At 55.0% G+C, this 27857-nt stretch overlaps 1 protein-coding gene across 2 annotated transcripts in view; it reads right to left on the reverse strand.

Moving 5' to 3' along the window:
• Window positions 1-27857, reverse strand: part of cplane1 (ciliogenesis and planar polarity effector 1) — an 885738-nt gene that overhangs the window by 178933 nt on the left and 678948 nt on the right. For both annotated transcript variants that reach the window (XM_087975286.1, XM_087975281.1), the window contains exon 19: window positions 8599-8763. In XM_087975286.1, the coding sequence (XP_087831412.1) occupies window positions 8599-8763 (165 nt within the window). The remainder of the gene's footprint in view (window positions 1-8598; window positions 8764-27857) is intronic.

Genomic DNA, 27857 nt, shown 5'->3' on the forward strand with positions numbered 1-27857 from the left:
TTCAGATTAGGAAATGGGAGGGTTAACATTAGTTAGTGATGTAGCCAGTGCCTCAGAAATGTCCAGCAAAGGAAATGGACGGGTTGAGCTGTTTATACTTCAATGCAAGGAGGATTACAAAGAAGGCAGGTGAACTAAGGCCACAGATCGACACAAGGCAATACAATGTCATTGCTATAACGGAAACCTGGCTAAAGGTGGGGCACAATTGGCAGCTCAATGTCCTTTGATATAAAGTTTTCAGGCAGGATAGACTGGGTGACAAAAATGGATTGGGGATAGCAATGCTAGTTACAGAATCAACTCCCGTTGTGAGACGGGATGATGCACAAAATGGGTTAACAACTGAAACTTTATGTGTTGAGTTTAGGAATAAAAAGGGACAATCACATTACTAGAAGGACACTGCAGACTCCCAAACAGTGAGAGGGAGATAGTCGAACACATGAAGACAAATTGCTGCCTGTAGGAATAAGAGGGCAATAACAGTAGGAAACTTTAAGTAGCCCAGTATCAACTGGGTTTTAAACAATATAAAGGCGCATTGAGCATGAAAACTTCATGTACTGTGTCCAGGAATTTTTTAAAAACAAATTCTGGATTTAGTTTCAGGAAATGAAGACAGGCAAGTGGGTGAAGTCACTGTTGGTCATCATATCGAGGATACTGACCACAATTCTGGAACAGCACGGTGACTCAGTGGTTAGCACTGCTGCCTCACAGCACCAGGCACCCAGATTCAATTCCAGCCTCGGGCCACTGTCTGTGTGGAGTTTGCATATTCTCCCTGTGTCTGCATGGGTTTGCTCCGGGTGCTCCAGTTTCCTCCCACAGTCCAAAGATGTGCAGGTCAGGTGGATTAGCCATGCTAAATTTCCCCACAGTGTCCAGGGATGTACAGGTTAGGTGGGTTAGCCATGGGAAATGTCGGGTTACAGGGACAGGGTGGGATAGTCTTCAAAGGGTTGGTGTGGACTGAATGGCCTGCTTCCACATTGTAGGGATTCTATTAGTTAGATTTAGTATTAATATAGAAAAGGACAGAGGTAAATCAGGAGTAAAGGATTTTTAACTGGGGGATGGCAAGTTTTACAAAACTGAAATGATGTGTCTGAGTTGGACTGGACAGGACCTGCGAAAGGATTATCCAGTGCTTAACCAATGTGAGGCAGCAAAGAGTGAGATCCTCACGGCACAAAGCAGACAGGTCCCCTCTACAAATAAGAATGGTACTGCCAAATCTTGACCCCCATTGTTGTCTTAAAAATATAGCAGAAAATTAAACAGAAGAAGAAACCTTATGATAGTCACAAAAATCCCAACACTGCAGACAGCATAGTATAGGGGGTACAAATCACACAACACCAGGTTATATTCCAAACAGGTTTATTTAGAGGCACTGGCTTTCAGAGCACTGCTCCTTCATCAGGTGGTTGTGGAGAATAGGATTGTAAGACACGGAATTTATAGCAAAAGTTTACAGTGTGATGTAACTGAAATTATATATTGAAAAAGACCTGGATTGTTTGTTAAGTCTCTCATCTTTTAGAAAGACCATGTTGGTTTCAGTTCTTTCATATGTAAATCCCAGAACATTTTAAAAAGTTACATTCTCAAGTGAACTTTAACACTTGGTGTCATGTCGGCCCAGATAATGTATTGAAGATGTGAGCTGCCTTGTGTGAGGCTGTCTGTGCCACAATGGTCAGACTGATATAATCTAAAAAAATGATTCATGCAGTTTTGAGAAAAGTAAAATGTAATTCTGCAAGTACAAATTCACGCCACAAACTTATATGTGTATGTGTGCATGTGGGTGTGTGGGGGGCGTGAGAGAGTGTGTGTATGTGTGTGAGTGCGACTGTAAAGGGTTTAAGTCTGTGAGAGGGTGTATGTGTGAGTGCATGAGAGAGGGTCTGCTTGAGTGAATGTGTCTGTTGGAGACAGAGAGAGAGAGAGAGAGAGTATATAGTGCAATGGGGTCACCTGTAGTGTGACATGAACCCAAGGTCCCAGGTGAGGCTATCCCCATGGGTACCATACTTAGCTATCAGCCTCCGCTCGGCCACTCTGCGTTGTTGCCTGTCCTGAAGTCTGCCTTGGAGGATGGTCGCCCGAAGGTCCAAAATCCAATGTCCCGGCCCGCTGAAGTGTTCTCTGACTGGGAGGGAACCCTCCTGTCTGGTGATTGTTGTGCGGTGCCCATTCATCCATTGCCGTAGCCTCTGCTCGGTCTCACCAATGTACCATGCCTCAGGGCACCCTTGCCTGCAGCATATGAGATAGACAACGTTGGCCGAGTCACATGAGTACCTGCCGCGTACTTGGTGGGTGGTGTCCCCACGTGCAATGGTGGTACCCGTATTGACACTCTGACATGTCTTGTAGTGTCTGCTATGACAGGGTTGTATGGTGTGGTCCTGAAGGCCAGGCAGTTTACTACAAACAATGATCCATTTGAGGTTTGGTGATTGTTTAAAGGTGAGAAGTGGAGGTGTGGGGCAGGTGTTAGCGAGGTGCTCATTCTCATCGATAATGTGCTGTAGACTGTGAAGAACATGGCGTAGTTTTTCAGCTCCTGGGAAGTACTGGACAAGGAAGGGTCCCCTGTCGGTTGCAGCATGTGTCAGTCTCCTGAGGAGGTCATTACGGTTTCTCGCTGTGGCACGTCACAACTGGCAGTCGATGAGTTGAGCATCATATCCCTGTTCTTATGAGGGCATCCCTGAGTACATGCAGGTGCCAGTCACGTTCCTCCTCATCTGAGCAGATCTGGTGTGTGCACGAATCCATGTAAGATTCTGTAAATCTGTTTTTTAGATTTGATCAGTCTGACCATTGTGGCACAGACAGTCTCACACAGGGCACCTCACACCTTCAAGGAGAAAGTGAGGACTACACTTTCACACCTTCAATACATTATCTGGGCCGACATGACACCAAATGTTAAAGTTCACTTGAGAATGTAACTTTTAAAAAAGGTTTGCAATTTGCATATGAAAGAGCTGAAACCAACATGGTCATTCTAAAAGATGAGAGACTTAACAAACAATCCAGGTCTTTTTCAATATATAATTTCAGTTACATCACACTGTAAACTTCTACTATAAATTCTGTGTCTTACAATCTTATTCTCCACAACCACCTGATGAAGGAGCGTCGCTCCGAAAGCTAGTGCTTCCAATTAAACCTGTTGGACTGTAACCTGGTGTTGTGGGATTTTTAACTTTGTATATCCCAGTCAAACACCATCATCTCCAAATCATAGTATAGGGAATACAGGGGTCAAGTGAAAAAAAGAAATAAGGTAATCAAAGTGATGGCATGAAAATATACTAGCAAGCAAGATAAAGAAAAATCCTGAGATGTTTTACTGTTATAGAAAGAACAAAAGAACAGTTAAGGGAAAAAGTGCGACCTATCAGAGATGAAGATGGGAAACTGAGTGAAAATGGGAAGACATTTAAATTAAACGTTTTTCTCCATACTCACAAAGGAAAGGAACAATGTGGATACAGTCATCCAAGAGGAGCAGTGTGAAATATTAGACAAAATAATCACAAAGAGAGAAGAAATGTTAGAAGAGTTGGAATCCTTGGAAGTGAGTAAGATCCCAGATGAATTGTTCCCTTGAATGTTGAAGGGGGTCAGTGAGAAAATAGCAGATGCTCTGAGGATTATTTACCTATACCCCTCATGATCTTACAAACCCCTATAAGGTCACCCCTCAAACCCTAGGCTCCCGTGAAAGAAGTTTGAGTTGGTCTACTCTATTTTTATACCTGAAACCCTCCATTCCTGGCAACATCCTGATAAATCTGGGTTTGAACCCTGTCCAGAGCTGCACACAGTATTCTAGAAGAGGCTCCAATCAAACCTCATCATCAAACCAGCAGATAAATGGGGTGCATGGTAGTCTGGCGCACTGACCTCTACACTGCTGAAGCCAGATGCCATTCAAAGACACCTTCTCCTATCGCCCCCTCAATCATGACCCCACCCCTCATCACCAAACTATCATCTCCCAGACCATACAGAACCTCATCACCTCAGGAGATCTCCCACCCACAGCTTCCAACCTCATAGTCCGGAAATCCCGCACTGCCCAGTTCTACCTCCTTCCCAAGATCCACAAGCCTGACCACCCTGGCCGACCCATTGTCTCAGCATGCTCCTGCCCCACTTAACTCATCTCTACATACCTCGACACTGTCCTATCCCCCCTAGTCCAGGAACTCCCCACATCTGTTCGAGACACCACCCACGCCCTCCACCTCCTCCAAGACTTCCGTTTCCCAGCCCCAAAGTCTCATCTTCACCATGGATATCCAATCCCTCTACACCTCCATCCGCCATGACCAGGGCCTCCAAGCCCTCCGTTTCTTCCTCTCCCGACGTTCCCAACAGTACCCTTCCACTGACATTCTCATTCGTTTGGTTGAACTGGTCCTCACCCTTAACAATTTCTCCTTCAAATCCTGCCACTTCCTCCAGACAAAAGGGGTAGCCATGGGCACACGTATGGGCCCCAGCTATGCCTGTCTCTTTGTTGGCTACGTAGAGCAGTTGATCTTCCGTAATTACACCGGCACCACTCCCCACCTCTTCCTCCGCTACATTGATGACTGCATTGGCGCCACCACGTGCTCCCGCGAGGAGGTTGAGCAATTCATCCACTTTACTAATACCTTCCACCCCAACCTCAAATTTACCTGGACCATCTCTATAGAACATTACAGTGCAGTACAGGCCCTTCGGCTCTCGATGTTGCGCTGACCTGTTATACCAATCTGAAGCCCATCTAACCTACACTATTCCATGTACGTCCATATGCTTGTCCAATGACGACTTAAATGTACTTAAAGTTGGCGAATCTATTACCGTTGCAGGCAAAGCATTGCATACCCTTACTACTCTGAGTAAAGAAACTACCTCTGACATCTGTCCTATCTCTATCACTCCTCAATTTAAAGCTATGCCTCCTCGTGCTCGCTGTCACCATACTTGGAAAAAGGCTGTCCCTGTCCACCCTATCTAACCCTCTGATTATCTTGTATGTCTCTATTAAGTCACCTCTCAACCTTCTTCTTTCTAACGAAAACAGCCTCAAGTCCCTCAACCTTTCCTCGTAAGACCTTCCCTCCATACCAGGCAACATCCTGGTAAATCTCCTCTGCACCCTTTCTAAAGCTTCCACATCCTTCTTATAATGCGGTGACCAGAACTGTACACAATACTCCAAGTGTGGCTGCACCAGAGTTTTGTACAGCTGCAGCATAACCTCATAGTTCCGGAACTCGATCCCTCTATGAATAAAAGCTAAAACACTGTATGCCTTCTTAACAACCCAAGGAGAAAGTGAGGACTGCAGATGCTGGAGATCAGATCTGAAAAATGTTTTGCTGGAAAAGCGCAGCAGGTCAGGCAGCATCCAAGGAGCAGGAGAATCGACGTTTCAGGCATAAACCCTTCTTCAGGATTCCTGAAGAAGGGCTTATGCCCGAAACGTCGATTCTCCTGCTCCTTGGATGCTGCCTGACCAGCTGCGCTTTTCCAGCAAAACATTTTTCAGTTTCTTAACAAACCTGTCAACCTGGGTGGCAACTTTCAAGGATCTGTGTACCTGGACACCGAGATCTCTCTGCTCATCTACATTACCAAGAATCTTACCATTAGCCCAGTACTTTGCATTCCAGTTACTCCGACCAAAGTGAATCACCTCACACTTGTCCGCATTAAACTCCATTTGTCACCTCTCAGTCCAGCTCTGCAGCTTATCTATGTCTCTCTGTAACCTGCAACATCCTTCGTCACTATCCACAACTCCACCGACCTTAGTATCGTCTGCAAATTTACTAACTCATCCTTCTACACCCTCATCCAGGTCATTTATAAAAATGACGAACAGCAGTGGACCCAACACCGACCCTTGTGGTACACCACTGGTAACTGGACTCCAGGATGAACATTTCCCATCAACCACCACCCTCTGTCTTCTTTCAGCAAGCCAATTACTGATCCAAACTGCTATATCTCCCACAATCCCATTCCTCCGCATTTTGTACAATAGCCTACTGTGGGGAACCTTATCGAACGCCTTGCTGAAATCCATATACACCACATCAACCGGTTTACTCTCATCTACCTGTTTGGTCACCTTCTCAAAGAACTCAATAAGGTTTGTGAGGCACGACCTACCCTTCACAAAATCGTCCTGACTATCCTTAATCAAATTATTCTTTTCGAGATGAAAATAAATCCTACTATCTCTTATAACCTTTTCCAACACTTTACCAACAACTGAAGTAAGGATAACCTATTCCAACATCTCTGACACCTCCCTCCCCTTCCTGGACCTCTCCATCTCCATCAGTGACGACCGACTTGACACTGACATTCTTTACAAACCCACCGACTCCCACAGCTACCTGGATTACACCTCTTCCCACCCTACCTCTTGCAAAAATGCCATCCCGTATTCCCAATTCCTCCGCCTCCGCCGTATCTGCTCCCAGGAGGACCAGTTCCACCACAGGACAAACCAGATGGCCTCCTTCTTTAGAGATCGCAATTTCCCTTCCCACGTGGTTAAAGATGCCCTCCAACACATCTCGTCCACATCCCACACCTCCGCCCTCAGACCCCACCCCTCCAACCGTAACAAGGACAGAACCCCCCTGGTATTCACCTTCCACCCTACCAACCTTCGCATAATCCAAATCATCCGCCGACATTTCCGCCACCTCCAAACAGACCCCACCACCAGGGATATATTTCCCTCCCCACCCCTTTCCATCTTCCGCAATGACTGTTCCCTTCGTGACTACCTGGTCAGGTCCACGCCCCCCTACAACCCACCCTCCCATCCTGCCACCTTCCCCTACCACCGCAGAAATTGCAAAACCTGCACCCACAACTCCTCCCTTACCTCCATCCAAGGCCCCAAAGGAGCCTTCCACATCCATCAAAGTTTTACCTGCACATCCACCAATATCATTTATTGTATCCGTTGCTCCCGATGCGGTCTCCTCTACGTTGGGGAGACTGGGCGCCTCCTCGCAGAGCGCTTCTGGGACCATCTCTGGGACACCCGCACCAATCGACCACACCGCCCTGTGGCCCAACATTTCAACTCCCCCTCCCACTCTGCCGGGTCCTGGGCCTCCTTCACCGCCGCTCCCTCACCACCCGACGCCTGGAGGAAGAACGCCTCATCTTCCACCTCGGAACACTTCAACCCCAGGGCATCAATGTGGACTTCATCAGTTTCCTCATTTCCCCTTCACCCACCTCACCCCAGCTCCAACCTTCCAGCTCAGCACCACCCTCATGACCTGTCCGACCTGCCAGTCTCCCTTCTCACCTATCCACTCCACCCTCCTCTCTGACCTATCACCCCCATCCCCACCCCCACTCACCTATTGTACTCCATGCTACTTTTGCCCCACCCCCACCTTCCTCTCATTTATCTCTCCACCCTGGAGACTTCCTGCCTCTATTCCTGATGAAGGGCTTTTGCCCGAAACGTCGATTTTCTTGCTCCTCAGATGCTGCCTGACCTGCTGTGCTTTTCCAGCACACCCTAATCTAGACTCTGGTTTCCAGCATCTGCAAGCCTTGTTTTTACCTCACCTACATCCTGTACAACCTCAACATGATGTCCTAACTCCTATTCTCAAAGGTCTCAGCAAGGAAGGCAAGCACGTCAAATGCCTTCTTAACCACCCTGTCTACATGTGATTCAAATTTCAAAGAACTATGTACCTGAATCGTTGCACCTGTCTTTTCTACGACGTTCCCCAGGGCCCTGCCATTAGTCCTGCCCTTGTTTTTTTTACCAAAATGCAATACCTTGAATTCATGGTCAGGATTAAACTCCATCTGCCATTTCTCAGCCCATTGACCCAACTGATCAAGATCTCTTTTTAATTAGATTAGATTAGATTAGATTAGATTAGATTACTTACAGTGTGGAAACAGGCCCTTCGGCCCAACAAGTCCACACCGCCCCGCCGAAACGCAACCCACCCATACCCCTACATCTACCCCTTACCTAACACTACGGGCAATTTAGCATGGCCAATTCACCTGACCTGCACATCTTTGGACTGTGGGAGGAAACCGGAGCACCCGGAGGAAACCCACGCAGACACAGGGAGAACGTGCAAACTCCACACAGTCAGTCGCCTGAGGCGGGAATTGAACCCGGGTCTCTGGCGCTGTGAGGCAGCAGTGCTAACCACTGTGCCACTGTGCCGCCTGTTAATCTTAGATAACCTTCTTCGCTGTCCACTATACCACGAATATTGGTGACATCTGCAAACTTATTAAACATGCCTCCAATATTCTCATCCAAATCAGTCATTTCAATCACAAACCACAATGGATCTAGTACCGATCCCTGTGGAACACTGCTGGTGGCAGGCCCCCAGGCTGAAAATCCACCCTCCACCATTACCCTCTGTCTCCTACTTCAAGCTCATTTTGTATTCAATTGGACTGCTGACTATTTTTCCCTTTCAAAGGCCTGAGGGAGACACAGATGAGGCAGGAACTGCTCGTCTCTTGTTGGGAGTGCCTCTAGCTATTCGGATTTACCTTATTCATGACCTTTTGAGCATATCGGAGTTTGTTGATGTACCAGTGTGCTGCTGGGAGTGAGCAGCGAGCAGCCCTGAATAGCAGGAGCTGCCGCTGAATGATGTCTGACAATTTGTGCCGAGCAGCTTTCTCTGCGTATAATCCAGAATCCTGTGCAGTGCTCTGAAGATGGAAGAGATTGAGAATTAATTCCATAACTGCATAAATATTAATCCAGATAAGAAACTGTGTATAAGCAAGAGTACATAGCATACACTGGGGATTTCTACAGATGTCATCCAGTCTGACTGATTATTGTCCTCGCTGCAATCTGCCACTGTTAGAACCCAAACCCTTAGCTTTCAATTGCAGTCTACTCTTTCCCATGTCTCCTGACTTCCAGAAACTCTGTCAGCTCTGATGGCCTCAGCTTGGGGGAATCAGTGCGATTTTTAAGAAACATAAGCACTGCCACACTTGCACTGCAACACTGCAAATTGTTAATAGTTATACAAGCCTCATCAGGGTGCATTCACTGGAATCTCATGTTCTTCTGGTAATGCTCATCACGAACACTCTCGACAGGGGAGGTGGTTATGGTTGGTCATGTCATTGGACTAGATATCCCAAGGCTACGGCTAATGCCTCGAGGATTGGTTCAAATGTGATTGGAAGGAAATGTGGAAATGAGAAAGCTAGTCTAATATGACCATAACACAGAAGAGCAGGATGAGACCATTGGGCTGAGTGAGTCGGCTTCACCAGCCAATCCTGTCTGCTATGTTTCTCCAGCTCCTTGTCCCATCTTCTCGCCATAACCCTTGATCTCTCACTCATCAAGAATCCACCTATCTCTGTCTTAAGTACACACAATGACTTGCCCTCCATAGCTCTCTACGGCAATGAGATCCACAGATTCCCCAGGCATTGGCTGAAGGCATTCCTCCACACCTTCATTCTCAGGGGTCAGCCCTTCACTCTGAGGCTGTGCTAATGCAGGTCACCATGTAACATTGTCATAAAACCCCATCGGGTTCATTTATGTCCATTCAGGAAGAAACCTATTCCGGTTCCCCATTTTGCCTACCTGTGAATTCAGACAAACAACAATGTGGTTTATTCTCTTAAGTGCCCTCTCAAATGACTGAGTGACACAAACCAACCAATGGAACTAAACTATGGGAATCAAATGCTGCCTGTGCCAGGGATGTACACATCCGACACAAGAATCCGAAAGCCTGGAGTTCCAGTGCGAGCGAGGCAGGAACAAGAAACAAGGACAGTGACCATATATTGGTGAGATTAATCAGTAATTCAGACCCGGTGGCACTCTGCATCACAGTGCTCCCTGCTCACCATGCTCACCTCCATGTCACTGCGTTCCCCAATCACTACACTCACCTCCGTGTCACTGCGTTCCCCAATCACAACACTCACCTCCGTGTCACTGCGTTCCCCAATCACAACACTCACCTCCGTGTCACTGCGTTCCCTGCTCACCACACTCACCTCCGTGTCACTGTGTTCCCTGTTCACCACGCTCACCTCCGTGTCACTGTGTTCCCCCTCACCACACTCACCTCCGTGTCACTGTGTTCCCTGCTCACCACGCTCACCTCCGTGTCACTGTGTTCCCCCTCACCACACTCACCTCCGTGTCACTGTGTTCCCTGCTCACCACACTCACCTCCGTGTCACTGTGTTCCCTGCTCACCACACTCACCTCAGTGTCACTGTGTTCCCCCTCACCACACTCATCTCCGTGTCACTGTGTTCCCTGCTCACCACACTCACCTCCGTGTCACTGTGTTCCCTCTCACCACACTCACCTCCGTGTCACTGTGTTCCCTGCTCACCACACTCACCTCCGTGTCACTGTGTTCCCTACTCACCACACTCACCTCCGTGTCACTGTGTTCCCCCTCACCACACTCACCTCCGTGTCACTGTGTTCCCCCTCACCACACTCATCTCCGTGTCACTGTGTTCCCTGCTCACCACCCTCACCACACTCACCTCCGTGTCACTGTGTTCCCTGCTCACCACACTCACCTCCGTGTCACTGTGTTCCCTGCTCACCACACTCACCTCCGTGTCACTGTGTTCCCCCTCACCACACTCACCTCCGTGTCACTGTGTTCCCTGCTCACCACACTCACCTCCGTGTCACTGTGTTCCCTACTCACCACACTCACCTCCGTGTCACTGTGTTCCCTGCTCACCACACTCACCTCCGTGTCACTGTGTTCCCCCTCACCACACTCACCTCCATGTCACTGTGTTCCCTGCTCATCACACTCACCTCCGTGTCACTGTGTACCCCCTCACCACACTCACCTCCGTGTCACTGTGTTCCCTGCTCACCACACTCGCCTCCATGTCACTGTGTTCCCTGCTCACCACACTCACCTCCGTGTCACTGTGTTCCCTGCTCACCATGCTCCCCTCCGTGTCACTGTGTTCCCTGCTCACCATGCTCCCCTCCGTGTCACTGTTTTCCCTGCTCACCATGCTCCCCTCCGTGTCACTGTGTTCCCCCTCACCATGCTCCCCTCCGTGTCACTGTGTTCCCTACTTACCATGCTCCCCTCCGTGTCACTGTGTTCCCTGCTCACCATGTTCCCCTCCTGTCACTGTGTTCCCTGCTCACCACGCTCCCCTCCGTGTCACTGTGTTCCCTGCTCACCATGCTCCCCTCCGTGTCACTGTGTTCCCCCTCACCACGCTCACCTCCGTGTCACTGTTTTCCCTGCTCACCACACTCACCTCCGTGTCACTGTGTTCCCCCTCACCACACTCACCTCCGTGTCACTGTGTTCCCTACTCACCATGCTCCCCTCCGTGTCACTGTGTTCCCTGCTCACCATGCTCCCCTCCGTGTCACTGTGTTCCCTGCTCACCATGTTCCCCTCCTGTCACTGTGTTCCCTGCTCACCGTGCTCCCCTCCGTGTCACTGTGTTCCCTGCTCACCATGCTCCCCTCCGTGTCACTGTGTTCCCTGCTCACCGTGCTCCCCTCCGTGTCACTGTGTTCCCTGCTCACCATGCTCCCCACCGTGTCACTGTGTTCCCTGCTCACCGTGCTCCCCTCCGTGTCACTGTGTTCCCTGCTCACCATGCTCCCCTCCGTGTCACTGTGTTCCCTGCTCACCATGCTCCCCTCCGTGTCACTGTGTTCCCTACTCACCATGCTCCCCTCCGTGTCACTGTGTTCCCTGCTCACCGTGCTCCCCTCCGTGTCACTATGTTCCCTGCTCACCATGCTCCCCTCCGTGTCACTGTGTTCCCTGCTCACCATGTTCCCCTCCTGTCACTGTGTTCCCTGCTCACCGTGCTCCCCTCCGTGTCACTGTGTTCCCTGCTCACCATGCTCCCCTCCGTGTCACTGTGTTCCCTGCTCACCGTGCTCCCCTCCGTGTCACTGTGTTCCCTGCTCACCATGCTCCCCACCGTGTCACTGTGTTCCCTGCTCACCGTGCCCCCCTCCGTGTCACTGTGTTCCCTGCTCACCATGCTCCCCTCCGTGTCACTGTGTTCCCTGCTCACCACACTCACCTCCGTGTCACTGTGTTCCCTGCTCACCACACTCACCTCCGTGTCACTGTGATCCCCCTCACCACACTCACCTCCGTGTCACTGTGTTCCCTGCTCACCACGCTCCCCTCCGTGTAACTGTGTTCCCTGCTCACCACACTCACCTCTGTGTCACTGTGTTCCCTGCTCACCGTGCTCCCCTCCGTGTCACTGTGTTCCCCCTCACCACACTCACCTCCGTGTCACTGTGTTCCCCCTCACCACGCTCCCCTCCGTGTCACTGTGTTCCCTGCTCATCACACTCACCTCCGTGTCACTGCGTTCCCCCTCACCACACTCACCTCCGTGTCACTGCGTTCCCCCTCACCACACTCACCTCCGTGTCACTGTGTTCCCTGCTCACCACACTCACCTCCGTGTCACTGTGATCCCCCTCACCACACTCACCTCCGTGTCACTGTGTTCCCTGCTCACCACACTCACCTCCCTGTCACTGCGTTCCCCCTCACCACACTCACCTCCGTGTCACTGTGTTCCCCCTCACCACACTCACCTCCGTGTCACTGTGTTCCCTGCTCACCACACTCACCTCCGTGTCACTGTATTCCCAGATCACCACACTCACATCCGTGTCACTGTGTTCCCCCTCACCACACTCACCTCCGTGTCACTGCGTTCCCTGCTCACCACACTCACCTCCGTGTCACTGTGTTCCCCCTCACCACACTCACCTCCGTGTCACTGTGTTCCCCGATCACCACACTCACCTCCGTGTCACTGTGTTCCCCCTCACCACACTCACCTCCGTGTCACTGTGTTCCCCCTCACCACACTCACCTCCGTGTCACTGTGTTCCCTGCTCACCACGCTCACCTCAGTGTCACTGTGTTCCCCCTCACCACGCTCACCTCCGTGTCACTGTGTTCCCCCTCACCACACTCACCTCCGTGTCACTGTTTTCCCTGCTCACCGTGCTCCCCTCCGTGTCACTGTGTTCCCTGCTCACCGTGCTCCCCTCCGTGTCACTGTGTTCCCTGCTAACCATGCTCCCCTCCGTGTCACTGTGTTCCCCCTCACCGTGCTCCCCTCCGTGTCACTGTGTTCCCTGCTCACCACGCTCCCCTCCGTGTCACTGTGTTCCCTGCTCACCATGCTCCCCTCCGTGTCACTGTGTTCCCTACTCACCATGCTCCCCTCCGTGTCACTATGTTCCCTGCTCACCATGCTCCCCTCCGTGTCACTGTGTTCCCTACTCACCATGCTCCCCTCCGTGTCACTATGTTCCCTGCTCACCACGCTCACCTCCGTGTCACTATGTTCCCTGCTCACCATGCTCCCCTCCGTGTCACTGTGTTCCCTACTCACCATGCTCCCCTCCGTGTCACTATGTTCCCTGCTCACCACGCTCACCTCCGTGTCACTATGTTCCCTGCTCACCACACTCACCTCCGTGTCACTGTGTTCCCCCTCACCACACTCACCACCGTGTCACTGTGTTCCCCGATCACCACACTCACCTCCGTGTCACTGTGTTCCCCCTCACCACACTCACCTCCGTGTCACTGTGTTCCCCGATCACCACACTCACCTCCGTGTCACTGTGTTCCCCCTCACCACACTCACCTCCGTGTCACTGTGTTCCCCGATCACCACACTCACCTCCGTGTCACTGTGTTCCCCCTCACCACACTCACCTCCGTGTCACTGTGTTCCCCCTCACCACACTCACCTCCGTGTCACTGTTTTCCCTGCTCACCGTGCTCCCCTCCGTGTCACTGTGTTCCCTGCTCACCGTGCTCCCCTCCGTGTCACTGTGTTCCCTGCTAACCATGCTCCCCTCCGTGTCACTGTGTTCCCCCTCACCGTGCTCCCCTCCGTGTCACTGTGTTCCCTGCTCACCACGCTCCCCTCCGTGTCACTGTGTTCCCTGCTCACCATGCTCCCCTCCGTGTCACTGTGTTCCCTACTCACCATGCTCCCCTCCGTGTCACTATGTTCCCTGCTCACCATGCTCCCCTCCGTGTCACTGTGTTCCCTACTCACCATGCTCCCCTCCGTGTCACTATGTTCCCTGCTCACCACGCTCACCTCCGTGTCACTATGTTCCCTGCTCACCATGCTCCCCTCTGTGTCACTGTGTTCCCTGCTCACCGTGCTCCCCTCCGTGTCACTGTGTTCCCTGCTCACCGTGCTCCCCTCCGTGTCACTGTGTTCCCTGCTCACCACACTCACCTCCGTGTCACTGTGTTCCCTGCTCACCGTGCTCCCCTCCGTGTCACTGTGTTCCCTGCTCACCGTGCTCCCCTCCGTGTCACTGTGTTCCCTGCTAACCATGCTCCCCTCCGTGTCACTGTGTTCCCCCTCACCACGCTCACCTCCGTGTCACTGTTTTCCCTGCTCACCACGCTCCCCTCCGTGTCACTGTGTTCCCTGCTCACCATGCTCCCCTCCGTGTCACTGTGTTCCCTACTCACCATGCTCCCCTCCGTGTCACTATGTTCCCTGCTCACCATGCTCCCCTCCGTGTCACTGTGTTCCCTACTCACCATGCTCCCCTCCGTGTCACTGTGTTCCCTGCTCACCACACTCACCTCCGTGTCACTGTGTTCCCCCTCACCACACTCACCTCCGTGTCACTGTGTTCCCTGCTCACCACACTCACCTCCGTGTCACTGTGTTCCCCCTCACCACACTCACCTCCGTGTCACTGTGTTCCCTGCTCACCACACTCACCTCCGTGTCACTGTGTTCCCCCTCACCACACTCACCTCCATGTCACTGTGTTCCCTGCTCATCACACTCACCTCCGTGTCACTGTGTACCCCCTCACCACACTCACCTCCGTGTCACTGTGTTCCCTGCTCACCACACTCACCTCCGTGTCACTGTGTTCCCTGCTCACCACACTCACCTCCGTGTCACTGTGTTCCCTGCTCACCACGCTCCCCTCCGTGTCACTGTGTTCCCCCTCACCACGCTCACCTCCGTGTCACTGTTTTCCCTGCTCACCACACTCACCTCCGTGTCACTGTGTTCCCTGCTCACCATGCTCCCCTCCGTGTCACTGTGTTCCCCCTCACCACGCTCACCTCCGTGTCACTGTTTTCCCTGCTCACCACGCTCCCCTCCGTGTCACTGTGTTCCCTGCTCACCACGCTCCCCTCCGTGTCACTGTGTTCCCTGCTCACCATGCTCCCCTCCGTGTCACTGTGTTCCCTACTTACCATGCTCCCCTCCGTGTCACTGTGTTCCCTGCTCACCATGTTCCCCTCCTGTCACTGTGTTCCCCCTCACCACACTCACCTCCCTGTCACTGTGTTCCCTGCTCACCATGTTCCCCTCCTGTCACTGTGTTACCTGCTCACCATGTTCCCCTCCTGTCACTGTGTTCCCTGCTCACCACGCTCCCCTCCGTGTCACTGTGTTACCTGCTCACCATGTTCCCCTCCTGTCACTGTGTTCCCTGCTCACCACGCTCCCCTCCGTGTCACTGTGTTCCCTGCTCACCACGCTCACCTCCGTGTCACTGTGTTCCCCCTCACCACGCTCACCTCCGTGTCACTGTTTTCCCTGCTCACCACACTCACCTCAGTGTCACTGCGTTCCCCCTCACCACGCTCACCTCCGTGTCACTGTGTTCCCTGCTCACCATGCTCCCCTCCGTGTCACTGTGTTCCCTGCTCACCATGCTCCCCTCCGTGTCACTGTGTTCCCTGCTCACCATGCTCCCCTCCGTGTCACTGTGTTCCCTGCTCACCATGTTCCCCTCCTGTCACTGTGTTCCCTGCTCACCGTGCTCCCCTCCGTGTCACTGTGTTCCCTGCTCACCATGCTCCCCTCCGTGTCACTGTGTTCCCTGCTCACCGTGCTCCCCTCCGTGTCACTGTGTTCCCTGCTCACCATGCTCCCCACCGTGTCACTGTGTTCCCTGCTCACCGTGCTCCCCTCCGTGTCACTGTGTTCCCTGCTCACCATGCTCCCCTCCGTGTCACTGTGTTCCCTGCTCACCATGCTCCCCTCCGTGTCACTGTGTTCCCTACTCACCATGCTCCCCTCCGTGTCACTGTGTTCCCTGCTCACCATGCTCCCCTCCGTGTCACTGTGTTCCCTACACACCATGTTCCCCTCCTGTCACTGTGTTCCCTGCTCACCGTGCTCCCCTCCGTGTCACTGTGTTCCCTGCTCACCATGCTCCCCTCCGTGTCACTGTGTTCCCTGCTCACCGTGCTCCCCTCCGTGTCACTGTGTTCCCTGCTCACCATGCTCCCCACCGTGTCACTGTGTTCCCTGCTCACCGTGCCCCCCTCCGTGTCACTGTGTTCCCTGCTCACCATGCTCCCCTCCGTGTCACTGTGTTCCCTGCTCACCATGCTCCCCTCCGTGTCACTGTGTTCCCCCTCACCACACTCACCTCCGTGTCACTGTGTTCCCCCTCACCACGCTCCCCTCCGTGTCACTGTGTTCCCTGCTCATCACACTCACCTCCGTGTCACTGCGTTCCCCCTCACCACACTCACCTCCATGTCACTGCGTTCCCCCTCACCACACTCACCTCCGTGTCACTGTGTTCCCTGCTCACCACACTCACCTCCGTGTCACTGTGATCCCCCTCACCACACTCACCTCCGTGTCACTGTGTTCCCTGCTCACCACACTCACCTCCGTGTAACTGTGTTCCCTGCTCACCACACTCACCTCTGTGTCACTGTGTTCCCTGCTCACCGTGCTCCCCTCCGTGTCACTGTGTTCCCCCTCACCACACTCACCTCCGTGTCACTGTGTTCCCCCTCACAACGCTCCCCTCCGTGTCACTGTGTTCCCTGCTCATCACACTCACCTCCGTGTCACTGCGTTCCCCCTCACCACACTCACCTCCGTGTCACTGCGTTCCCCCTCACCACACTCACCTCCGTGTCACTGTGTTCCCTGCTCACCACACTCACCTCCGTGTCACTGTGATCCCCCTCACCACACTCACCTCCGTGTCACTGTGTTCCCTGCTCACCACACTCACCTCCCTGTCACTGCGTTCCCCCTCACCACACTCACCTCCGTGTCACTGCGTTCCCCCTCACCACACTCACCTCCGTGTCACTGTGTTCCCCCTCACCACACTCACCTCCGTGTCACTGCGTTCCCTGCTCACCACACTCACCTCCGTGTCACTGTGTTCCCCGATCACCACACTCACCTCCGTGTCACTGTGTTCCCCCTCACCACACTCACCTCCGTGTCACTGTGTTCCCCCTCACCACACTCACCTCCGTGTCACTGTGTTCCCTGCTCACCACGCTCACCTCAGTGTCACTGTGTTCCCCCTCACCACACTCACCTCCGTGTCACTGTGTTCTCCCTCACCACACTCACCTCCATGTCACTGTGTTCCCTACTCACCACACTCACCTCCGTGTTACTGTGTTCCCCGATCACCACACTCACCTCCGTGTCACTGTGTTCCCCCTCACCACACTCACCTCCGTGTCACTGTGTTCCCCCTCACCACACTCACCTCCGTGTCACTGTGTTCCCTGCTCACCACGCTCACCTCAGTGTCACTGTGTTCCCCCTCACCACACTCACCTCCGTGTCACTGTGTTCTCCCTCACCACACTCACCTCCGTGTCACTGTTTTCCCTGCTCACCGTGCTCGGCTCCGTGTCACTATGTTCCCTGCTCACCACGCTCACCTCCGTGTCACTGTGTTCCCTGCTCACCACACTCACCTCCGTGTCACTGTGTTCCCTGCTCACCGTGCTCCCCTCCGTGTCACTATGTTCCCTGCTCACCACGCTCACCTCCGTGTCACTGTGTTCCCTGCTCACCACACTCACCTCCGTGTCACTGTGTTCCCTGCTCACCGTGCTCCCCTCCGTGTCACTGTGTTCCCCCTCACCACGCTCACCTCCGTGTCACTGTTTTCCCTGCTCACCACGCTCCCCTCCGTGTCACTGTGTTCCCTGCTCACCATGCTCCCCTCCGTGTCACTGTGTTCCCTACTCACCATGCTCCCCTCCGTGTCACTATGTTCCCTGCTCACCATGCTCCCCTCCGTGTCACTGTGTTCCCTGCTCACTGTGCTCCCCTCCGTGTCACTGTGTTCCCTGCTCACCATGCTCCCCTCCGTGTCACTGTGTTCCCTGCTCACCGTGCTCCCCTCGTGTCACTGTGTTCCCTGCTCACCATGCTCCCCTCCGTGTCACTGTGTTCCCTGCTCACCGTGCTCCCCTCCGTGTCACTGTGTTCCCTGCTCACCATGCTCCCCTCCGTGTCACTGTGTTCCCTGCTCACCATGCTCACCTCCGTGTCACTGTTTTCCCTGCTCACCGTGCACCCCTCCGTGTCACTGTGTTCCCCCTCACCACACTCACCTCCGTGTCACTGTGTTCCCTGCTCACCACACTCACCTCCGTGTCACTGTGTTCCCCCTCACCACACTCACCTCCGTGTCACTGTGTTCCCTGCTCACCGTGCTCCCGTCCGTGTCACTGTGTTCCCCCTCACCACGCTCACCTCCGTGTCACTGTGTTCCCTGCTCACCATGCTCACCTCCGTGTCACTGTGTTCCCCCTCACCACGCTCTCCTCCGTGTCACTGTGTTCCCCCTCACCACACTCACCTCAGTGCCACTGTGTTCCCCCTCACCACACTCACCTCCGTGTCACTGTGTTCCCCCTCACCACACTCACCTCCGTGTCACTGTGTTCCCTGCTCACCACACTCACCTCCGTATCACTGTGTTCCCCCTCACCACACTCACCTCCGTGTCACTGTGTTCCCCCTCACCACACTCACCTCCGTGTCACTGTGTTCCCCCTCACCACACTCACCTCAGTGTCACTGTGTTCCCCCTCACCACACTCACCTCCGTGTCACTGTGTTCCCCCTCACCACACTCACCTCCGTGTCACTGTGTTCCCCCTCACCACACTCACCTCAGTGTCACTGTGTTCCCCCTCACCACACTCACCTCCGTGTCACTGTGTTCCCCCTCACCACACTCACCTCAGTGTCACTGTGTTCCCCCTCACCACACTCACCTCCGTGTCACTGTGTTCCCCCTCACCACACTCACCTCAGTGTCACTGTGTTCCCCCTCACCACACTCACCTCCGTGTCACTGTGTTCCCTGCTCACCACACTCACCTCCGTGTCACTGTGTGCCCTGCTCACCACGCTCACCTCCGTGTCACTGTGTTCCCCCTCACCACACTCACCTCCGTGTCACTGTGTGCCCTGCTCACCACGCTCACCTCCGTGTCACTGTGTTCCCCCTCACCACACTCACCTCCGCGTCACTGTGTTCCCCCTCACCACACTCACCTCCGTGTCACTGTGTTCCCTACTCACCACACTCACCACACTCACCTCCGTGTCACTGTGTTCCCTGCTCACCACACTCACCTCCGTGTCACTGTGTTCCCCCTCACCACACTCACCTCCGTGTCACTGTGTTCCCCCTCACCACACTCACCTCCGTGTCACTGTATTCCTTGCTCACCACGCTCACCTCCGTGTCACTGTGATCCCCCTCACCACGCTCACCTCCGTGTCACTGTGATCCCCCTCACCACGCTCACCTCTGTGTCACTGCGTTCCCCCTCACCACGCTCACCTCCGTGTCACTGTGTTCCCCGATCACCACACTCACCTCCGTGTCACTGTGTTCCCCCTCACCACACTCACCTCCGTGTCACTGTGTTCCCCCTCACCACACTCACCTCCGTGTCACTGTGTTCCCTGCTCACCGTGCTCCCCTCCGTGTCACTGTGTTCCCCCTCACCACACTCACCTCCGTGTCACTGTGTTCCCCCTCACAACGCTCCCCTCCGTGTCACTGTGTTCCCTGCTCATCACACTCACCTCCGTGTCACTGCGTTCCCCCTCACCACACTCACCTCCGTGTCACTGCGTTCCCCCTCACCACACTCACCTCCGTGTCACTGTGTTCCCTGCTCACCACACTCACCTCCGTGTCACTGTGATCCCCCTCACCACACTCACCTCCGTGTCACTGTGTTCCCTGCTCACCACACTCACCTCCCTGTCACTGCGTTCCCCCTCACCACACTCACCTCCGTGTCACTGCGTTCCCCCTCACCACACTCACCTCCGTGTCACTGTGTTCCCCCTCACCACACTCACCTCCGTGTCACTGCGTTCCCTGCTCACCACACTCACCTCCGTGTCACTGTGTTCCCCGATCACCACACTCACCTCCGTGTCACTGTGTTCCCCCTCACCACACTCACCTCCGTGTCACTGTGTTCCCCCTCACCACACTCACCTCCGTGTCACTGTGTTCCCTGCTCACCACGCTCACCTCAGTGTCACTGTGTTCCCCCTCACCACACTCACCTCCGTGTCACTGTGTTCTCCCTCACCACACTCACCTCCATGTCACTGTGTTCCCTACTCACCACACTCACCTCCGTGTTACTGTGTTCCCCGATCACCACACTCACCTCCGTGTCACTGTGTTCCCCCTCACCACACTCACCTCCGTGTCACTGTGTTCCCCCTCACCACACTCACCTCCGTGTCACTGTGTTCCCTGCTCACCACGCTCACCTCAGTGTCACTGTGTTCCCCCTCACCACACTCACCTCCGTGTCACTGTGTTCTCCCTCACCACACTCACCTCCGTGTCACTGTTTTCCCTGCTCACCGTGCTCGGCTCCGTGTCACTATGTTCCCTGCTCACCACGCTCACCTCCGTGTCACTGTGTTCCCTGCTCACCACACTCACCTCCGTGTCACTGTGTTCCCTGCTCACCGTGCTCCCCTCCGTGTCACTATGTTCCCTGCTCACCACGCTCACCTCCGTGTCACTGTGTTCCCTGCTCACCACACTCACCTCCGTGTCACTGTGTTCCCTGCTCACCGTGCTCCCCTCCGTGTCACTGTGTTCCCCCTCACCACGCTCACCTCCGTGTCACTGTTTTCCCTGCTCACCACGCTCCCCTCCGTGTCACTGTGTTCCCTGCTCACCATGCTCCCCTCCGTGTCACTGTGTTCCCTACTCACCATGCTCCCCTCCGTGTCACTATGTTCCCTGCTCACCATGCTCCCCTCCGTGTCACTGTGTTCCCTGCTCACTGTGCTCCCCTCCGTGTCACTGTGTTCCCTGCTCACCATGCTCCCCTCCGTGTCACTGTGTTCCCTGCTCACCGTGCTCCCCTCGTGTCACTGTGTTCCCTGCTCACCATGCTCCCCTCCGTGTCACTGTGTTCCCTGCTCACCGTGCTCCCCTCCGTGTCACTGTGTTCCCTGCTCACCATGCTCCCCTCCGTGTCACTGTGTTCCCTGCTCACCATGCTCACCTCCGTGTCACTGTTTTCCCTGCTCACCGTGCACCCCTCCGTGTCACTGTGTTCCCCCTCACCACACTCACCTCCGTGTCACTGTGTTCCCTGCTCACCACACTCACCTCCGTGTCACTGTGTTCCCCCTCACCACACTCACCTCCGTGTCACTGTGTTCCCTGCTCACCGTGCTCCCGTCCGTGTCACTGTGTTCCCCCTCACCACGCTCACCTCCGTGTCACTGTGTTCCCCCTCACCACGCTCTCCTCCGTGTCACTGTGTTCCCCCTCACCACACTCACCTCAGTGCCACTGTGTTCCCCCTCACCACACTCACCTCCGTGTCACTGTGTTCCCCCTCACCACACTCACCTCCGTGTCACTGTGTTCCCTGCTCACCACACTCACCTCCGTATCACTGTGTTCCCCCTCACCACACTCACCTCCGTGTCACTGTGTTCCCCCTCACCACACTCACCTCCGTGTCACTGTGTTCCCCCTCACCACACTCACCTCAGTGTCACTGTGTTCCCCCTCACCACACTCACCTCCGTGTCACTGTGTTCCCCCTCACCACACTCACCTCCGTGTCACTGTGTTCCCCCTCACCACACTCACCTCAGTGTCACTGTGTTCCCCCTCACCACACTCACCTCCGTGTCACTGTGTTCCCCCTCACCACACTCACCTCAGTGTCACTGTGTTCCCCCTCACCACACTCACCTCCGTGTCACTGTGTTCCCCCTCACCACACTCACCTCAGTGTCACTGTGTTCCCCCTCACCACACTCACCTCCGTGTCACTGTGTTCCCTGCTCACCACACTCACCTCCGTGTCACTGTGTGCCCTGCTCACCACGCTCACCTCCGTGTCACTGTGTTCCCCCTCACCACACTCACCTCCGTGTCACTGTGTGCCCTGCTCACCACGCTCACCTCCGTGTCACTGTGTTCCCCCTCACCACACTCACCTCCGCGTCACTGTGTTCCCCCTCACCACACTCACCTCCGTGTCACTGTGTTCCCTACTCACCACACTCACCACACTCACCTCCGTGTCACTGTGTTCCCTGCTCACCACACTCACCTCCGTGTCACTGTGTTCCCCCTCACCACACTCACCTCCGTGTCACTGTGTTCCCCCTCACCACACTCACCTCCGTGTCACTGTATTCCTTGCTCACCACGCTCACCTCCGTGTCACTGTGATCCCCCTCACCACGCTCACCTCCGTGTCACTGTGATCCCCCTCACCACGCTCACCTCTGTGTCACTGCGTTCCCCCTCACCACGCTCACCTCCGTGTCACTGTGTTCCCCGATCACCACACTCACCTCCGTGTCACTGTGTTCCCCCTCACCACACTCACCTCCGTGTCACTGTGTTCCCCCTCACCACACTCACCTCCGTGTCACTGTGTTCCCCCTCACCACACTCACCTCCGTGTCACTGTGTTCCCCCTCACCACACTCACCTCCGTGTCACTGTATTCCCCCTCACCACACTCACCTCCGTGTCACTGTGTTCCCCCTCACCACACTCACCTCCGTGTCACTGTGTTCCCCCTCACCACACTCACCTCCGTGTCACTGTGTTCTCTGCTCACCACGCTCACCTCCGTGTCACTGTGTTCCCTGCTCACCACACTCACCTCCGTGTGACTGTGTTCCCTGCTCACCACGCTCACCTCCGTGTCACTGTGTTCCCTGCTCACCACACTCACCTCCGTGTCACTGTGTTCCCCCTCACCACACTCACCTCCGTGTCACTGTGTTCCCCCTCACCACACTCACCTCCGTGTCACTGTGTTCCCCCTCACCACACTCACCTCCGTGTCACTGTGTTCCCCCTCACCACACTCACCTCCGTGTCACTGTGTTCCCTGCTCACCACACTCACCTCAGTGTCACTGTGTTCCCTGCTCACCACACTCACCTCAGTGTCACTGTGTTCCCTGCTCACCACACTCACCTCCGTGTCACTGTGTTCCCTGCTCACCACACTCACCTCCGTGTCACTGTGTTCTCTGCTCACCACGCTCACCTCCGTGTCACTGTGTTCCCTGCTCACCACACTCACCTCCGTGTGACTGTGTTCCCTGCTCACCACGCTCACCTCCGTGTCACTGTGTTCCCTGCTCACCACACTCACCTCCGTGTCACTGTATTCCCTGCTCACCACACTCACCTCCATATCACTGTGTTCCCTGCTCACCACGCTCACCTCCGTGTCACTGTGTTCCCTGCTCACCACACTCACCTCAGTGTCACTGTGTTCCCTGCTCACCACACTCACCTCAGTGTCACTGTGTTCCCTGCTCACCACACTCACCTCAGTGTCACTGTGTTCCCTGCTCACCACACTCACCTCCGTGTCACTGTGTTCCCTGCTCACCACGCTCACCTCCATATCACTGTGTTCCCTGCTCACCTCCGTGCTACTGTGTTCCCTGCTCACCACACACAACGCCATATCACTGTGATCTCTGCTCACCGTGCTCACCTCTGTGTCACTGTGTTCCCTGCTCACCACACACACTGCCATATCACTGTGATCTCTGCTCACCGTGCTCACCTCTGTGTCACTGTGTTCCCAGCTCAATCCGTGTCACTACGTTCCCTGCTCACCGTGCTCACCTCTGTGTCAGTGTTCCCTGCTCACCACACTCACCTCCGTGTCACTGTGTTCCCTGCTCACCTCCGTGCTACTGTGTTCCCTGCTCACCACACACACCGCCATATCACTGTGATCTCTGCTCACCGTGCTCACCTCCGTGTCACTGTGTTCCCTGCACACCACACTCACCTCAGTGTCACTGTGTTCCCTGCTCACCACACTCACCTCCGTGTCACTGTGTTCCCCGATCACCACACTCACCTCCGTGTCACTGTGTTCCCCGATCACCACACTCACCTCCGTGTCACTGTGTTCCCCCTCACCACACTCACCTCCGTGTCACTGTGTTCCCCCTCACCACACTCACCTCCGTGTCACTGTGTTCCCCCTCACCACACTCACCTCCGTGTCACTGTGTTCCCCCTCACCACACTCACCTCCGTGTCACTGTGTTCCCCCTCACCACACTCACCTCCGTGTCACTGTGTTCCCCCTCACCACACTCACCTCCGTGTCACTGTGTTCCCCCTCACCACACTCACCTCCGTGTCACTGTGTACCCTGCTCACCACGCTCACCTCCGTGTCACTGTGTTCCCTGCTCACCACACTCACCTCCGTGTTACTGTGTTCCCTGCTCACCACACTCACCTCCGTGTCACCGTGTTCCCTGCTCTGCTCTGTGTCACTACATTCCCTGCTCACCACACTCACCTCCGTGTCACTGTATTCCCTGCTCACCACACTCACCTCCATATCACTGTGTTCCCTGCTCACCACGCTCACCTCCGTGTCACTGTGTTCCCTGCTCACCACACTCACCTCCATATCACTGTGTTCCCTGCTCACCACGCTCACCTCCGTGTCACTGTGTTCCCTGCTCACCACACTCACCTCCGTGTCACTGTATTCCCTGCTCACCACACTCACCTCCATATCACTGTGTTCCCTGCTCACCACGCTCACCTCCGTGTCACTGTGTTCCCTGCTCACCACACTCACCTCCATATCACTGTGTTCCCTGCTCACCACGCTCACCTCCGTGTCACTGTGTTCCCTGCTCACCCCGCTCACCTCCGTGTCACTGTGTTCCCTGCTCACCACGCTCACCTCCGTGTCACTGTATTCCCTGCTCACCACACTCACCTCCATATCACTGTGTTCCCTGCTCACCACGCTCACCTCCGTGTCACTGTGTTCCCTGCTCACCTCCGTGTCACTGTGTTCCCTGCTCACCACGCTCACCTCCATATCACTGTGTTCCCTGCTCACCTCCGTGCTACTGTGTTCCCTGCTCACCACACACAACGCCATATCACTGTGATCTCTGCTCACCGTGCTCACCTCTGTGTCACTGTGTTCCCTGCTCACCACACACACTGCCATATCACTGTGATCTCTGCTCACCGTGCTCACCTCTGTGTCACTGTGTTCCCAGCTCAATCCGTGTCACTACGTTCCCTGCTCACCGTGCTCACCTCTGTGTCAGTGTTCCCTGCTCACCACACTCACCTCCGTGTCACTGTGTTCCCTGCTCACCTCCGTGCTACTGTGTTCCCTGCTCACCACACACACCGCCATATCACTGTGATCTCTGCTCACCGTGCTCACCTCCGTGTCACTGTGTTCCCTGCACACCACACTCACCTCAGTGTCACTGTGTTCCCTGCTCACCACACTCACCTCCGTGTCACTGTGTTCCCTGCTCACCACGCTCACCTCCGTGTCACTGTGTTCCCCGATCACCACACTCACCTCCGTGTCACTGTGTTCCCCCTCACCACACTCACCTCCGTGTCACTGTGTTCCCCCTCACCACACTCACCTCCGTGTCACTGTGTTCCCCCTCACCACACTCACCTCCGTGTCACTGTGTTCCCCCTCACCACACTCACCTCCGTGTCACTGTGTTCCCCCTCACCACACTCACCTCTGTGTCACTGTGTTCCCTGCTCACCGTGCTCCCCTCCGTGTCACTGTGTTCCCCCTCACCACACTCACCTCCGTGTCACTGTGTTCCCTGCTCACCACGCTCACCTCCGTGTCACTGTGTTCCCCCTCACCACACTCACCTCCATATCACTGTGTTCCCTGCTCACCACGCTCACCTCCGTGTCACTGTGTACCCTGCTCACCACGCTCACCTCCGTGTCACTGTGTTCCCTGCTCACCACACTCACCTCCGTGTGACTGTGTTCCCTGCTCACCACACTCACCTCCGTGTCACTGTGTTCCCTGCTCACCCCGCTCACCTCCGTGTCACTGTGTTCCCTGCTCACCACGCTCACCTCCGTGTCACTGTATTCCCTGCTCACCACACTCACCTCCATATCACTGTGTTCCCTGCTCACCACGCTCACCTCCGTGTCACTGTATTCCCTGCTCACCACACTCACCTCCATATCACTGTGTTCCCTGCTCACCACACTCACCTCCGTGTCACTGTGTTCCCTGCTCACCACACTCACCTCCGTGTCACTGTGTTCCCTGCTCACCACACTCACCTCCGTGTCACTGTGTTCCCTGCTCACCACGCTCACCTCCGTGTCACTGTGTTCCCTGCTCACCACACTCACATCCGTGTCACTGTGTTCCCCCTCACCACGCTCACCTCAGTGTCACTGTGTTCCCTGCTCACCACACTCACCTCCGTGTCACTGTGTTCCCTGCTCACCACACTCACCTCCGTGTCACTGTGTTTCCTGCTCACCTCCGTGCTACTGTGTTCCCTGCTCACCACACACACCGCCATATCACTGTGATCTCTGCTCACCGTGCTCACCTCCGTGTCACTGTGTTCCCTGCACACCACACTCACCTCAGTGTCACTGTGTTCCCTGCTCACCACACTCACCTCAGTGTCACTGTGTTCCCTGCACACCACACTCACCTCAGTGTCACTGTGTTCCCTGCTCACCACGCTCACCTCCGTGTCACTGTGTTCCCTGCTCACCATGCTCCCCTCCGTGTCACTGTGTTCCCTGCACACCACGCTCACCTCCGTGTCACTGTGTTCCCTGCTCACCACACTCACCTCCGTGTCACTGTGTTCCCTGCTCACCATGCTCACCTCCGTGTCACTGTTTTCCCTGCTCACCGTGCTCCCCTCCGTGTCACTGTGTTCCCTGCTCACCATGCTCCCCTCCGTGTCACTGTGTTCCCCCTCACCATGCTCCCCTCCGTGTCACTGTGTTCCCCCTCACCACGCTCACCTCCGTGTCACTGTGTTCCCTGCTCACCACACTCACCTCCGTGTCACTGTGTTCCCTGCTCACCATGCTCCCCTCCGTGTCACTGTGTTCCCCCTCACCACGCTCACCTCCGTGTCACTGTGTTCCCTGCTCACCACACTCACCTCCGTGTCACTGTGTTCCCTGCTCACCATGCTCCCCTCCGTGTGACTGTGTTCCCCCTCACCACGCTCACCTCCGTGTCACTGTTTTCCCTGCTCACCACACTCACCTCCGTGTCACTGTGTTCCCTGCTCACCACACTCACATCCGTGTCACTGTGTTCCCCCTCACCACGCTCCCCTCCGTGTCACTGTTTTCCCTGCTCACCATGCTCCCCTCCGTGTCACTGTTTTCCCTACACACCATGCTCCCCTCCGTGTCACTGTGTTCCCTACACACCGTGCTCCCCTCCGTGTCACTGTGTTCCCCCTCACCACGCTCACCTCCGTGTCACTGTGTTCCCAGCTCACCATGCTCCCCTCCGTGTCACTGTGTTCCCTACACACCATGCTCCCCTCCGTGTCACTGTGTTCCCTGCTCACCATGCTCCCCTCCGTGTCACTGTGTTCCCTGCTCACCGTGCTCCCCTCCGTG

The sequence above is a fragment of the Chiloscyllium plagiosum genome, unplaced genomic scaffold (genome assembly GCF_037043375.1).
Source record: "Chiloscyllium plagiosum isolate Xiang-an unplaced genomic scaffold, Cpla_swu_hap1 HiC_scaffold_2, whole genome shotgun sequence".
In the NCBI taxonomy this organism is placed as follows: domain Eukaryota; kingdom Metazoa; phylum Chordata; class Chondrichthyes; order Orectolobiformes; family Hemiscylliidae; genus Chiloscyllium; species Chiloscyllium plagiosum.